Source organism: Gekko japonicus, unplaced genomic scaffold, assembly GCF_001447785.1.
Source record: "Gekko japonicus isolate JY-2015 unplaced genomic scaffold, Gekko_japonicus_V1.1 scaffold2806, whole genome shotgun sequence".
Classification (NCBI taxonomy): domain Eukaryota; kingdom Metazoa; phylum Chordata; class Lepidosauria; order Squamata; family Gekkonidae; genus Gekko; species Gekko japonicus.
In genome coordinates, this window is record NW_015160920.1 from 54,304 (window position 1) to 70,309 (window position 16,006).

Consider the following 16,006-nt stretch of genomic DNA (forward strand, 5'->3'; position numbering starts at 1 on the left):
TCTTTCACGGCAGCCTCTGAACCACTGCTTTGCCGCTACAAATTAACCTCTCAAAGCGGGAGGCCAAGTACGATGAAGAGACCGAGTGATTCAGCAGCGCTTAAACAGCTGATCGGAGGTCACGCCAAGAGCATTGAAGATGCTCAGAAGTCTCAGTGGTGTAAGCGAACAACTTCTCTTCAGAACAGTTGACAACTTACTTCAGAAGCAAGAGGGAAATGTGCCTTTTTGAAGGTCAGGGAAGATTTTCAGCGAAAGCCATCTCATGTCGGTCTCTTCCTGCCAAGTGCTCTGCTCTTATTTATAACGTCGCTGAGCTAGGGCGGTGGAGTGCTCCTGCTTGCAATTTGGGCATCATTCCCACGCTCCTTTGGCTCTCAGATGACTCCTTGCATTTCCCCATTTCCCCCCTGCTTCTGCTCCTGCCTTGGCTGAGGAAGACCACCCAACTAGCAAGGCCATGACCCTGAGAAGAATCTCCCCCCCTTTCAAGTCTAGACTTCCCTTACAACATCTAGCCGGTAAATGAAAGCAGGAGATGCATATTTGTAAGCAAGATGGGAGAGCAGATTAATGACCGAAACCCAGGCTGAAAATGGGGAGAACTTTCCGGTAGTTTCGGTACATTCAAGACGCACGAATGCAGCGCCTCAGGAAGCTGCTCAAGTGGAGTCATCTGCTAGATACAGCATCGGACCTCACATGTTGTTGGTGTGTGTGTGTGTGAGGGAGGGAGGGAGGGAATACTCATTAATGTCCTGAAGCCCCTCTCCTCTTCATGCCATCTCTCTGACTGAAAGTGGCTCTCACAGGCCACTTTTAGAGAAAATGGAGAAGTACAATATGGATATCTGTCTTTTTGTCCTTCAAGGGCTAAATGCAACCCTTTTTTCGGGGCGCGGGGCGGGGGTTACCATACGTTGATGACATGACACAAGGGGAAATAACCCCCCCCTTTCCCAACAACTGATCTATATCTTGACCAGTGCCTGACCCCCCTCAGCTGCTTTTAAGAATCAAAAAAGACACCTGAAGAGTTCCAGTTTGGTCATGATTAGTTCGATCCTTTAGCTCCTTAAAGGTAAAGGTAAAGGTTCCCTTGCTCGAAAGCCAGTCGAATCCGACTCTAGGGTTGCGGTGCTCATCTCCGTTTCAAAGCCGAAGAGCCAGCGCTGTCCGAAGACGTTTCCGTGGTCATGTGGCCAGCATGACTAAACACCGAGGCGCACGGAACGCTGTTACCTTCCCACCGAAGTGGTCCCTATTTATCTACTTGCAATTTCTTGCTTTCGAACTGCTAGGTTGGCAGGAGCTGGAACTAGAGATGGGAGCTCACTCCATCATGCGGCACCCAGGTCTCGAACTGCTGAACTACCGACCTTCCATAGCCTGCAGTTCAGTGTCTTAACCACTTGAGCCACCGCAGCTCCTTACAGACAACTAAATGACACAGTAGTGAGCTCTCTCTCGCCAGGGCAGTTTGGTTGTCCCTATCATCCATAACAACAACAACAACAACAATAATAGTTGTTGTTGTTGTTGTTATTTTAAATCGCCCCATCCCAAGCTTATGCCAGGCTCTGGACAATGTCATAAAATATACAAAACATTAAAATTCAATCTATAACTTAGTAAAAATTACAGTACAAAATAAAATGATCCAAGATGGCGATTTTCCTATATTATTACTTGCCCCAATTATGGACCACCAGCCCCTTTTCTGGGTAAGGAAAAAGGGAATTCTGAGCAGATCCTGTCAGAAAGCGAAGGAAGAATTCACCACAGGTCAGTTTTGTGGTAAAACGTGTGGTGGAGCACTGGGCAAAACACTCTTCTGTGCAGACTCCTGAAGGCAGAACAAGGCTTGTGTCACACCTCGGTGACGGACTCACCAGACGGATTAAGGCAATTTTACCACAGCTATCACACCATCATGTGACATGTAGTGAAATTCTCCGTAGCACTTGACAGGATGTTGTGGACAACCAAGTCACAGAGTGAGGGAGCTCACCCCAGGGTAGTTTGCTTACCAGTTATCTATTTAGTATGTTTATATCCTGCCATTCCTCCAAGGAGTGGAGGGTAGCATAATGCCTTTCCTTATGTCATTTCCTCCTCACAACAACCCTCTGAGGTAGGTAAGACTGAAAGTGACTGGCGTAAGTTCACCCAGTGAGGTTCCATGGAAGAGTGGGGATTTGAATTGGGTCTTCCCAAGTCCTAACCTGAGATTCGATCACTATACTACACAAGATGCCTGTAAGGGTTTTGCTACGTTGGGCAAATCAGTAAGGTCATACAGACAGGGTTGCCAATTTTTTCAAAAATTATCCTCTGCTCCCGTGCCACTAATAGCTGCTCGATTTGGAGATATCAGGATGTGATGTTTATTGATATCTCCAGTCAAACAGCTACCGGGTTTATTTACTGATTCACGTAAAACATTTATTAGCTGCCTTTTTACCTTACAGGAACTCAAGGGAGTTTACAATGTAAAGAATTATAAAATTCAATAAAACATATAAGATTTGTAAAAAACTACAAGTTAAAATCAATCATCTAAAATCAATCCTAAGGAAGGACCAGAAATCTGAAACACTGGAAAAATTACCTAGGAAAAGTGTTGGACTTTTGGGCTATTTATCTTGTATATTTATTCTTTGGTTTCTGCATTTTCCTATGGTGGATTATATGGATAGATTTATTCCAGACAATAGATGCATTTCACTTTGATGAAGTCTCCTTTGCGAATATTTTGTGGGAAATTCAGCTCACAGTTGTTTTTTGGTATTCTTTGCTACTTTTTACTGTCTGCTGTACTGTTGTTGTTGTAAAACTGCCAGTAGGCAGAAGAACTAATATTTATTTAGATTAATTTTAGAACTAATTTTTATTTAATAATCTTCTTCTTCTTCTTCTCTTCTTCTTCTTCTTGCCAGTATTAATACAGACGGGCAGGAGTAAGTCTGTTTGCTCTATCGCCAGCTTTGGGGAAAGGCTGTGGCTCAGTGGAAGACCATCTGCTTAGCATGCAGAAGGTCCCCGGTTCAATCCCCAGCATCTCCAGTCAAAAGGACCAGGCAGTAGGTGATGTGAAAGACCTCAGCCTGAAACCCTGGAGAGACTTAGTCAGGGGCTGTGGCTGAGTGGGAGAGCCTCTGCTTGGCATGCAGAAGGCCCCTGGTTCAATCCCTGGCATCTCCAGTTAAAAGGACCAGGCAGTAGGTGATGTAAATAAAACTCAGCCTGAGACCCTGGAGAGCCTTGGCCAGTCTGAGCAGACAATACTGACCATGATGGACCTTGATGATCTGATTCAGTATAAGGCAGCTAAATATATTCATAGTTCGGCTGGCAAATGACACGTGTACCTTTTTCACAACCGTGCCTTCTTACTTGGGGCTAGGTGACGCTGCCCAGTTCTACATTAAGTTGTAGGATCGCTGCCTTTCCTTCTGCCTGGGACTGCATCTTCGCAAGCCTCCCTTATGTCAGTCCTCTGAGCCTACGAAACAAGCACCTTTCCCCTGACATCTTAATTTTCTATCTGCAGCACTGTCTTTTTAAGCGTATGACTTCAAATATATGATTTCCCGCCTACGGTCTTGTCATGATCTGGGCTGTGCAAGTAAAGGCCTAGCAGGCCCAGGGAGCCTGAGCAGCAGTGGGAGGAGGCCAGGCCTACAAGTCCCAGAAGCCCTTGAGAGGTTTTGGCGCCAATTTCAGCCAACGACAGAGAAAGGGGACTTATAACAAAAGAGCTGGTACAGAAGAAGAGCTGTTCTTTCTTCCCAGAGAGCAGGGCCAGAGGGAAAGGATGCTGCTGGGAGGGACCCTCGCCCTGAGAGGAAGGGTGAGCAGACTGAGGCCCAACTGAGACAGTAGACGAGGGACTGTGCGTCTAGTTGCGTTAGGGCATTTGGTTCCTTTTCTCTTCACCCACTTGTCAATACTGTTCTTGCACTTTGTTTGTTTCCCATATTGAACTGACCTCTTGTAAAAATAAACCTTTTATTTGTTGTTCACTATGCCTAGTCCTCACGCCTATTATTCGGCTAAATAAGAAGAAGAAGAGAGAAGAGATTGGATTTATACCCCGCCCTTCACAACCCAAAGGTGTCTCAGAGCGGCTTACAAACTCCTTTCCCTCCCCCTCCCCACAACAGACACCCTGTGAGGTGGGTGGGGCTGAGAGAACTCTGACACAAACTGCTCTTTTTCAAGGACAGCTCTTATCAGAACTAGGTCCTCACGCCTACTATTCGGCTAAATAAGGGAGGTCTGAAAGTCTTGGGAGGGTGCTCTCGGGCCTTCTCAAGGGATCCTAAATCCAAAGTGGTGGCAGTCAATGTTCCCTCTAAGCTGAGTTATTATGAGCTAGCTCACATTTTTTTAGCCTCCGGCTCACAGTTTTTGGTCTTAGCTCAGGAAGGATGGCTCCAGAGCAAACTGATTTATGCAGCAGCCAAATCACCTGCTCACAACTTTAATGCCGGTAGCTCACAAAGCAGAATTTTTGCTCACAAGACTCCACAGACCACAAATGCATAAAAATCCTGCTAGGGCTTATTTTTTGGGTAGGTTTTATTTTCGGGGAAACGGGGTATGGTCCAGTAAGGTACTGCCCGATGCAGCTGATCAGGTACCAGCTCTTTGGAACCCTAATGCAGTCTGCAAAGGAAACGGGGGATTCTCAAGGAACATAATTTCTAGTGCATTTTGAGAAGAGGAAAGTCCTGGCAGTATCCTCTCTAGTTATTCATTTTAAATGTACACACACACACAACTGGTTAAACAATTTGTGTGCGCTGAACTGAATGCACTGTCCAGTTACATGTCTGGATGGGCAAACACTTCCAGATGCTACATTCAGCCTCATGAAATAATATCCCAGCCACTCTCATGCATGGGTAGACAACCTGCATGGCCTCGAACAGCGGGAGGTTGGCAGCTGGCTACAGCAGAGTCTGGCACTTTTATGTGGCTCATGACCAATTTCCTCCTGCCTCCTTCTGAAGTGATTACATAAGAAAGGAAAGGAAGAAGAAGAGGAGTTGGATTTTATACCCCGCCCTTCACTTGGAGTCTCAGAGTGGCTTACAAACTTCGTTCCCTTCCCCTCCCCACAATAGACACCCTGTGAGGTAGGTGGGGCTGAGAGAGAACTTCTGAGGACTGCTCTTGACAGAACAGCTCTGAAAAAACTTGTAACGGACCCAAGGTCACACCAGCAGCTGCATGGGGAGGAGTGGGAAATCAAACCCAGTTCTCCCAGATTAGAGTCCACACTCCTAACCACTACACCAAACTGGCTCGTGGGCTTGTATTTAGTACAAGATCACACGTGTTCTACTGTCCATTTCCCTAAACTGTGCACTGCTGGCTACATGGTGCACTTGGGCACAAGTGCCACAAACTCTGAGAAAACTAAGTACCAAGTGAACACAGACTGGAACATGGGGTTACGGCACAATCCGAGCTGCTGCTGAAAATGGCAGCCCTGCGTCCCCTCCTCTTCCTCCTCCTTCCTTCCCAGTAATATAAAGACATAAAAAGAGCTCCACTGGAGCAAAGTTCCACCTTTTTAGCATCTTGTTTCCAGCAGCTAGATTCCAGCAGAACTTAGAGACTAACAGGATTTTCAGAGTATGAGTTTTCGAGAGCCAGAGCTTCCTTTGTCAGAAAGGGATCTCCGTACCTACTTGTATCTGACAAAGGGAGCTTTGACTCTCGAAAACTCATACCACGAAAATCTTGTTTGACTTCAAGGTGCCATGGGACTCAAATCCAGCTATTCTACTGCAGACCAACATGGCCACCCTTTGTAACTTGTCTCCAACAGTGGCCACCTGGGAAACCCATAAACAGGCCCTGGAGACAATGGCCCCACTCAGCTTTCTGCCCCCCAACAACAGTGGCCCCTGAACATGGGGTTGGATAGAGCCAGATTCTTAATTTAGTCTCAGCTCTCGTCCATGCAGCAACCATTATCCCCAGAAGAGCCCTTTTTGGGAGCCAACGGGGACTTCCTTTTTTACTAGCAGAAAAGCTGGCTGGATCTCACCCATGGAGGTTCCATGGCTAATACTATGAACAGAGGCACTGCCCATAAATTTGCCTTCTGGAACCATCTTGAGCCAATGGCCGAATCTACATCTTATGGCAGCGAACGCCCCAGACGAATTTTCTACTATGTAAGATGTATCACTTTTCGCCTCTCCTTGATTGACTGCCAATCAGCCGTACCGAATTTTTGATCAGAGGTGATGTCACCATGTCGAGAGATTCCTTGCCTCTGCCTGGCAAGCGGCAGGTGGGGAGTGGACCGAGAGAGGGGTTTAAATTCACCAACCCGATGACCTCACATTGTGCTTTTTGTCGACATTCTGAGAGACAGAGGAAGAGGAGACGCAGGGCTGCCAGTTTTGACGGCAGCTGTGCACGAGCTGTAATGTTTAGTTCTGGCCATGGACTGGCGACTTTACCCTTTCGTAGGGACAAATGAAACAGGCCAGGATTTTCACATAATTGCCTAAGAATGGTTCTTGAAAAGATGGAGTAGAAGAAGTGGTTCTTACTTCTCCCCCTGCCCCCAAGGATCTACAGGTAATATTAAGAGAAGCATCCTTCACTTGTGCCATCCCCTTCTAGTAACAATACCTGCACACATGTCAATGACAGGTATGCATTTAGTTCAGCGCTGGGACATTACATTGCTCAGGTTGAATGCAGGCAGGGAACATGAGACATCCGGGATTATCGTGAACACAGCAGGTCGCCATGCGGGGAAATCACAGGAGGACGAGGGAAATGCTTACCACAAACACACAGTACGATTCCATGCCAATGTCCTTTCATCTGTGCCAATGCTGCTACCCCTTTTGGCTTTTCAAGAGAACTGGAGTTTTTCTTTTGTGATGTCTCTTTATGGTCTATAGGTCTAAATCTGAAGAAGTGTGCATGGACACGAAAGCTTATACCTCGAATAAAACTCTGTTGGTCTTAAAGGTGCCACCAGACTCAGACTTCGTTATGGTCTATATAGTTATTGCTCAGGAGGTTTATGGGCCAAGCAACTAGGTAAGGGAGTTGAGTTCAACGGCAGAGTGGAGTACAGAGGAGGTTCTCTCTAGGTTCTGGAGGACAAACCCGGTGGTAATATCACAGATTGTCCCTAATTACCTAGGAACGATATCGTACCTGACTTCTCCCGTGGTCCTGATCTGGCCTGCTGTTCAGACATAATGGGGAACAGCTAAAAATTCATGTAGATGCCCTACAGAATTTGGAGACTGCTACCATTTTGACCTTGTACTGGTGAGGGTTGGGACCTTCTTGCTCCTCATTCAAGAAATATTTTCCATGTATTTGTGTTCCTCTTTTGGAATTCCTGTCTTTTTTAAAGAGAACCGTAACCATGTCTCTTGCCTGATAGCAGTCATGCTACCCGTTAAGTCAGGTGCAGCATGTCCCGGGGGCACGGGAACAGGTGGAGGTGAGTTTATGAGCTGGCTGGATTCAGGGCTGTGAACGAGCAGGTGTCGGGGTCTGCGAAAATGAGTCAGCAGGAGAAGAATTCAACAAGTGGTCTACACCGAGTGCATGCTCTAACAAAAGGAAGGAGATGACCTGAATAATGACGGAGGAGAATCAGAGCGACAGCTGGGATGAAGGACAGCTCAACACTACCGATCGCACCTGTGCAAAAGTTTGGACCTCTTTACAGAAAGGTGGAAACTTTCATGCAATAAAAAAAAGGAGAGAGAAGTGCAGCGGAGTGCTGAACAGGAACAAGGGGTGGCAGGTCATGGGATGCAGGGTGGATCACACCACTTTTACGTGATCAGCGATAGAAGATCCAGTGTGGAACCAACTTAGTATAATTCAGCAGGGGGGGGGGAGCTACTTAAACTGGTTTTGAGACCCAGTTTGGTGTAGTGGTTAAGAGTGCGGACTCTAATCTGGGAGAACCAGGTTTGAGTCCCCACTCCTCCTCATGCAGCTGCTGGTGTGACCTTGGGTCAGTCACAAGTTCTCTCAGAGCTGTTCTCTCAAGAGCAGTTCTCTCAAGAGCTCTCTCAGCCCCACCTACCTCATAGGGTGTCTGCTGTGGGGAGCGGAAGGGAAAGGATATTGTAAGCTGCTTTGAAACTCCTTTGGGTAGTGAAGGGCAGGGTATAAATCCAATCTCTTCTTCTCTTCTTGAATGTGACATTCTCATCCCAGGGATCAAATGGAATCTGACCAACAAAGGCAGATAGACAACAGGAAGTGGGGGTACATATTGTGGTCAACAACTGGTGGATCATACCGCCATCAACTCTCTTCGAAACTAGTGTCCTTCTCCAGCTAAACTTTCTTTCTGAGGAGGTTCTTAAGAAAAAGCTTGGGAGACATTTGCCTAGGCTCAGATCACATGCTTGGGTGGCTCCCACGGGACTAGCCCATGGGGTTGTGCAGGGTTGTGAGTGCGACCACAACCGAGTAGGGATTACGTGGAGGAGTGGACGGCAGGAACAAGCCCCTCCACACAGGGCTGCAATGTGAGCCACCACAGTGCCCCTTTTCTGAGCTGCTACGATCACACAAATCATGGCGGAGTCAGGTGTACATGCGTCACATGGCGGTGTCCGTTCATGAGATCAGCGTGTCCAGGTCTTTCTGGCAAACTTGCTGGAAGCCCTGAACGACTATTCTCTAGTGCATCACCCCATAGCCACCAAGCATATTAGTTAGGATGCAGGCGCCATATTATCTGGAAATGCTACAGTTAACCGGAGCTGTAAAAACCCCTTTTGCGGTGCACCAGTCTACGGGGCACATCGCCGGTCCATTTTTGTGCAAAAGTGGCTTTGAGAGGGAGAATGTTTTGTTCATCATCTGAAAGCTGTTACGTGCCAAGAACGGAACGTTAAAAGAAAAGAAGAAAGCAATTGGCTGGCAACGTTCCTCTGAGCCGGTTTATGGAGTGTCAGTTTATGCAGACTCCATAATGGTTCCTGGCGGGTGACATTAGCATAAATAAAAGATAAAGCACACTTTAGGTGAAGTCATTCTTTTAATGACGGAGTTGAAGGAGTCTAATTCATATGTGATGTGTAGATGGCCAATGCAAGGGGCAAACTTCACGTGTACGTTGTTGAGATATTTTATGTAGACTGTACTTTCTTCCAATGTTCTCGACTACTTTTTTGGGCGTGCTGTTGTGGCCTCCTTTGTGGAGAAAAGTGGAGAATAAATATTCCAAGAAAACACGCCCTCACAGAAAATGAGGGTGGGATGCATTCTTATTTTAACCAGAAAGGGGGCACGTTGAAGAGCAGAGCTGAGGCCCTTCTGCTTTATCTCCTCGTGGTGTGTCACCGAAACTCTTTTTCTCCACTTCGAAAGCAAGACGGGTGAGAAGGGAGAAGGACAAGAGAGGACATAGGGCATGGGAAAGGACGTGGCTCCCTTCTCCCATTCCCCTGCTTCAAGTTTAATCGGGCAGATACATCTAATTGGTCCTGCATCAGTTTAACCTACCTTCCAACCTTGCCAGACATGGGACTCAACTTTAACCCTACCTGGTGGCAGCAGGGATACTATGACATCAGAACGACATGTCAGGAAGGGGAGAATTTAGATTCTCTGAAGCTGCCTGGGCTTAACAGGGAATCCTCTCATCTGTTGAGTACCTTCCCTTACCGCCCTGGGTATCCTCTTAGCATGCATGGAAAAAGAAGTAGGGGGCGTGATGTCTTTGCCCTCTACACATGTGCCTTAGCAGGTGGTCTTTCTAAAAACCAATGGGGGGAAATTATGGCTCTATAGAGTGACCTGGTAAGTGGGGTAACGGTGACCCACCCGAGGGTCCTGAGCTGTGGGTCGAAGACTACTGACGGATGCCATTCCAAGACCTTCAGAGGGCAGCTGGGACAAAAATGTAATAGACCAGTCAACGCATGTAGCATAGGCATGCTCGTATTACCAAATGAAAGGACATTGTGGGGGGTGGTGTTGTCTTTTTGATCCCCCGCATGAAAATGTATGACGCCGGTACATGAAAACCTAAGAACAAAAAAAGGATGCGCATGCTGCAGGGTAATGTCACGCCGATTCAATTAAGCATGCTCTTTTCACCCGTTCCCCTCCTTTCCACCCCCCGTTGGTTATTCCCTTTCATCTGCTCTTCCTTTTCTTTCCCCCCTACCGATGGTGCAGTGCTCTCCGTTCCAGCCCGGGCTGCATTCACACTTGCCGTCCCGGCAAGTCCCGTGCTCGTTGCAGCGCGGGTGACACGCTCGCTGATCACAGGCCGCTCCCATCCACCCCTCCTCGCAGCGGCAGGTGCCTCCGACACAGACGCCATGTCCGCCACAGTCCGCAGCACAAATCTCTGTGGGAGAGGAGAAAGGAAAGAGACCGGAGGGGGGGGGAGTGAGAGAGGAAGGGGAGGGTCGGGGTGAAAAGAGAAATCCAGAATATTGTTGTTATGAAAAGGCAGCCACACTCCAGTACCTCGCCTGACGGGGAATGAAAGGAATTCCTGCCGCTCATAACGCTAATCCTTTCTGACAATAAGAATCTAATAAGCAGATTACAAAAAGAGGAGACGGGCGTGAATTGGTGAGGTCTGTCGGTGATTGAACCTTCTATTTGCTTTCTAATACTATCACGCTCCTCTAGCTTTTTGTGAGCCGGCCGAATCTAAAGGGAGAAGGCTTTTTTTCCCCCGAGGTAAAAGGAACAAAAGTCACTTTTTAATTAAAAACTGGTTAAGTGTGAAAACAACGAGCTGCTAAATCGCCCGAAAATAAAGTTAAGTGTTGTTGGCAAAGTCTATTTGAGGCTTGTTAGCCCTCTGGTCCTCGGGCCGGGGCCTACGAAACTTCGCTCTTTTGTTCTCGCTCTTGTTAACATTTACAAAAGATGTTTTATTTCTGTTGAATGTTTTCGGGGAAGCTCTGAAATCCGGGATACACGAATGGCAGCAGGAAAGGCCTTCTGGTCGAGATCTGAGATCCACTAAACTCAACAACAACCTACCAGGCAAAGTTCTTTCCAGAACCCAGAGACACCAGTGCCAGAAACTGCATTCTGGTGGCCTGGTTTTGGCAAGGTGGCCTGAAAAAGGCCAAAGAAGTCCAGTCCTTTCCAGATCTTTCCAGCATCTAAAATACTAGCCCTTGGGGTCATCCAGTGAAGCTACTGGGCAGCAGATTCAGGATGGACAAAAGGAAATACTTCTTTACACGGCAACTGATTAAAGCATGGGATTCGCTGCCAGAGGATGTGATGATGGCCACTGACACAGATGGCTTTAAAAGGGGACTAGACAGATTCATGAAGGACAGGTCTCTCAGTGGCTAAAGGGAACTTTCACATTCAGAGGCAATCAACCTCTGAATCCCATAGCGAGATGGAAACATCAGTGGAAGGCCTTGGCCTCTATACCCTGTTGTTGGCCGTCCAAAGAAACTGGTTGGCCACTGTGTGAGACAGGATGCTGGACTGGATGGAGCACTGGTCTGATTGACCACTCGTCCTGCGGCAGTGAATTCCGTGTGTTAATTATTCCTTGGGTGAAGTACTTCCTTTCAACTGTCCCGAGCCTACTGCTTATTAATTCAGTTGAGTGCCCACGAGTTCTTATATTGTGAGAAATGGAGAAAAGTACTTCTTTCTCTGTCCCATGCATGATTCCGTAAACCTCTGTCACGTCACCCCTCAGTCGTCGTTCCTCCAAACTAAAGAGCCGTAACCTCTTTAACCTTTCTTCAGAACACCTATAATAACGCTATAATACCTTTTTCGAGGTGCAGTGACCAGAACTATATGCAACATTCCAAATGAGGCTGCACCATAGATTTATACAGGAGAAACAGACGAAGAGGTGATTATACCCCACTTTTCTCTACCCTAAGGAGTCTCAAACTGGCTTACAATCACATTCACTTCCTCTCCCCAAAAGAGGTATGTTGGGAGGTAGGTGGGGCTGAGAAAGTTCTAAGAGAACTTTGACTGGCCCAAGGTCACCCAGCAGGCCTCATGTGTCTCAGAGTGGCTTACAATCACATTCACTTCCTCTCCCCATAAGAGGTATGTTGTGAGGTAGGTGGGGCTGAGAGAGTTCTGAGAGAACTTTGACTGGCCCAAGGTCACCCAGCAGGCCTCATGTGTCTCAGAGTGGCTTACAATCACCTTCCCTTCCTCTCCCCCCGACAGGCACCTTGTGAGCAGGCCTGTAACTACAGTGGGGCATCTCGGGGCCCGGCCCCCTGACTTACCGCCAAGGCCCCCCGACTTCCCATCCAGCCCAGGCGCTCCCTTGGGGTGTGTGTGTGCGGGGTGCCCCCTGACATTTGAAGGCTCCCCGAATTTTAAAAATCCTGGCTACGGGCCTGCTTGTGAGGCAGGTGGGGCTGAGAGAGTCCTGAGAGAACTGTGGCTGGCCCAAGGGCACCCAGCAGACTTCATGTGGAGTAGGGGAGTGGGGAATCAAATCTGGCTCTCCAGATTAGAGTCCGTCGTTCTTAATGACTTCCTCACGCTGGCTCTCCAAAAGCTGACAACTACAAGAAATCTGTCAGGTCTAGAAGGCAACACAGAATTCCTTCTGTTTTTTGGTGAGACGGCCTATCATGTCATCCCCTTCTTCCAACGAGCTAAGGGCGGCGCCCAGGGGGTTGGTTCCCTTCCTCATTTTACCGTCGCCACAGAATGCCACCTCCCTGCCTTCAGCCTCATTTGGTAGTCCCTTCTACCACCTTAGTATTCTGTCACATTCTAACCCTCGTTCTGCAGTGTGTGCTGACCAAGGTTTTTGAGGTGCCCGCATGTTTGGAAACAGTGCATTGCCTCACTTACATTCTTGGGATTTTTTTTTTTAATTACTTCATTTCTTCTCAGTGGGGACCTGAAGTAACATTACATCATTTCCCCCTCCTCCATTTATTGTCACAGCACTAACTCCACGAAGTCGGTTGGGCTGAGAATGTGTGACTGGCCCAAAGTTACCCAGAAACCTTCCATGGCAGAGTGGGGGATTCAGACGCTGAGGGCTCTTTTTGTAGCAGGTACTCCTTTGCATATTAGGCCACACACCCCTAATGTAGCCAATCCTCCAAGAGTTTACAGAGCTCTTCTTACAGGAGCTACTGTAAGCGCTTGGAGGATTGGCTACATTAGGGGTGTGTCACTTAATATGCAAATGAGTACCTGCTACAAAAAGAGCCCTTAACCTCCCAAATTAGGGTTGCCAGGTCCCTCAGGGCAGCCGGCGGGGGATGGGGGGGGGAAATGGGCTTACCAGGAGCAGGGTGTTTCGTTCCACTTTTCAGGGATACACCCACATGACTTCCAATATGACCCGGAAGTGACTTAGGCACATCGGGGGCAACACCAGGGCTATTTTTGGGCAGGAACGCACAGGAACGGAGGCCCGGCTGGCTCCCAAGTTGGCCACGCCCAGCAGGAACTCCTTAGCATAATAGGCTACACCCAACAGCAGAAAACTCATTTGCATATTAGGCCACACCCTTGACAGCACAGCTCATTGGCGTATTAGGCCACACACCCCTAATGTAGCCAATCCTAATGAGTTTCTGATGTGGGTGTGGCCTATTATGCTAATGAGTTCCTGCTGGGCTTTTTCTACAAAAAAAAGCCCTGGGTTTTGACAGCAAACAAGGTAAACAGAATAAGAAGCAAAAGGTGGGTGTGGCTGGATGACCAGACTTCTGGTAACATGGGGTGTGTGGCCTAACATGCAAAGGAGTTCCTGCTCCAAAAAAAGCCCTGGGCAACACTATGGTTTTTGGGCAAAAACTCTATGGTAGAATTAGCTTTCACCATAGAGTTTTTGCTCAAAAACGAGAGTGTCGCCCCGATGTACCCACAACACTTCCGGGTCACATAGGCATGTTGCTGAAATGTTGGGTGCTCTTCCCTGTTTTGGGGGGTGTCCCCCCCACTGGCCAGCTGATTGGCGGTAGAGAGGTGAGGCCTGGCAGCGGGGGACCCCTGCCCCTACTGGGGGTCTGACCACTGTACCGCACTGACTCTCACACTGTACCCCATGATGTCAAGGAGGTGTCTTCATAATGTTTGCCGTTGCCCTGTAATTTTGGCAACCCAGTCCTCTTTGTTGCAAGACGCTACGATCAAGAAAGCCGTTCCTTCTACCGCTATTGTGCATCTTGCTATATTAAGGGTATGACTGAGCCCCTAGAGAGAAGAGGGGTTGGTGTTATACAAGACATTTGCTTCAGGTCACTGCCTGCCTGCAGGGGGAAAAAAAAGTCCCCAACTTTCCTCAGGCTGTGCTAACATTATATCTGAGCAAAATTCATCCTTATATAACTTCCCCCCCTCTCCCTTCCTGCAACAAAGAGAGACACAGGACCTTCACTGAGTAAGAGAGGCACCGGCACTGTTCCTGCTCTACTTAGAGCGCTCTCCACATTCAAAGACAAAGGTAGGTCCATAACATGTATCTTTCAACGGCTACTAGTCATGTTGACTAAAGGGAACCTTCACATTCAGAGACCCTAGTCCTCTGAATCACAGAGCCAGGAGGCAACACTGAAAGTGTTGGGGAAATTGGCAAAATAGTTAAAAATTCAGAGATTGCAATGGATCTTTGCTTCACTGGAGAGGAGGCATTTTTTTCTATGTAAAAAATCTTTATTTCTAAAGAGAAGGGATCACAGGAAATCTACAAAACAACAAAGAGACCTAAGCCTACATCTTTGCACTTTGACCACACGATCTAGAACAATGGAGATTCTTCTTCTTCTTGACGGAAGGAAATCACCTGAATGTATTAACCAATGATTGTTAGTAAATAGTCTTCAGTTTCCCGGGCTTTCTTCCCATTGGCTCTGCCAGGTTCCCTTCCAGGTCAGTCTAAACAGTAGCACACAAGGTAAGCACACATTAACCCTATGACTGAATTTTAGACCTTGCAACACACATATTTCCAACAGAAGGAAGGTCTCGGCCTCTCTGCCCTGTTGTTGACTGTCCAGAGGAACTGGTCGGCCGCTGTGTGAGACAGGATGCTGGACCAGATGAACCACTGGTCTGATACAGCTGGGCTGTTCTGAGGTTCTCATGAGGGGAAGGCCTCGGCCTCCCTGCCCTGTTGTTGGCCGTCCAGAGGAACTGGTTGGCCGCTGTGTGAGAGGGGATGCTGGACTAGATGGACCACTGGGCTGATCCAGCAGGGCTCTCCTTAAGTTCTTATCAGGGGAAGGCTTCAGCCTCTGTGCCCTGTTGTTGGCCATCCAGAGGAGCTGGTTGGCCACTGTGTGACACACAATACTGGACTAGATGGACCGCTGTTCTGATCCAGCAGGGTTCTTCTTATGTTATTAACCTTCCAGGGAGCTCAACTACAAAAACAGAAATTTTCTCAGACACCTGGAAGGCCACCATGTCTGAGCTGAATTTGGCTTGGCGGGCCACCCATTGTCCTAGAAGAAGACACAGACAGAGAGAAAAAAACCAGTTTTTCAGCCTGCCTTTATTCTGTACATCCTAGTCTCAATCCACAGCATCAGAACCCGGCAGGGCTCCTTTGTGAGGCAATGGGGCACATTGAACGATCGGTTTGCAAGGGTGGGAAGTCTGATGATGCTAGCTCAACAAGTGATGCCTGGCTTGCTGGAAATCTCAGGGCAAATCTGTTCTCAAAAGAGCTTCACAGAATGGCGGGACAGTGGAATGAAGCTATTCTGTGAGCACACTGCAGACCTTGGCTAGCCAATGACGATCCCTAATTGGAGGGTTCAAAACCAGCTTTTGAAATGGTCTTGATGTTCAATTCCAAACAGAAGGCGGGATGAATTTATAGCAGGGCCCCCTGACCATTCTGAGCCTGTGGGCCCCTTCGAACTTTTGGTACAGGGTGGTGGGTGCACCCACAAAATGACTGCCGCAGGAGGTGAAGCCTCTCCCTCCTCTGTGAGAGCAGATCTGCGCGTTCCCCCCCCCCCCCACCAGCACACACCCAAACAAGCCA

General features: G+C 48.0%; 1 protein-coding gene across 1 annotated transcript in view; it reads right to left on the reverse strand.

Moving 5' to 3' along the window:
* The window catches only part of LOC107121622 (teneurin-4-like), a gene marked incomplete at its 3' end in the record, with an annotated part of 181,711 nt that overhangs the window by 36,217 nt on the left and 129,488 nt on the right, over nucleotides 1–16,006 (reverse strand). The window contains exon 8 of the mRNA XM_015424576.1: nucleotides 10,193–10,378. Within this exon, the coding sequence (XP_015280062.1) occupies nucleotides 10,193–10,378 (186 nt within the window). The remainder of the gene's footprint in view (nucleotides 1–10,192; nucleotides 10,379–16,006) is intronic.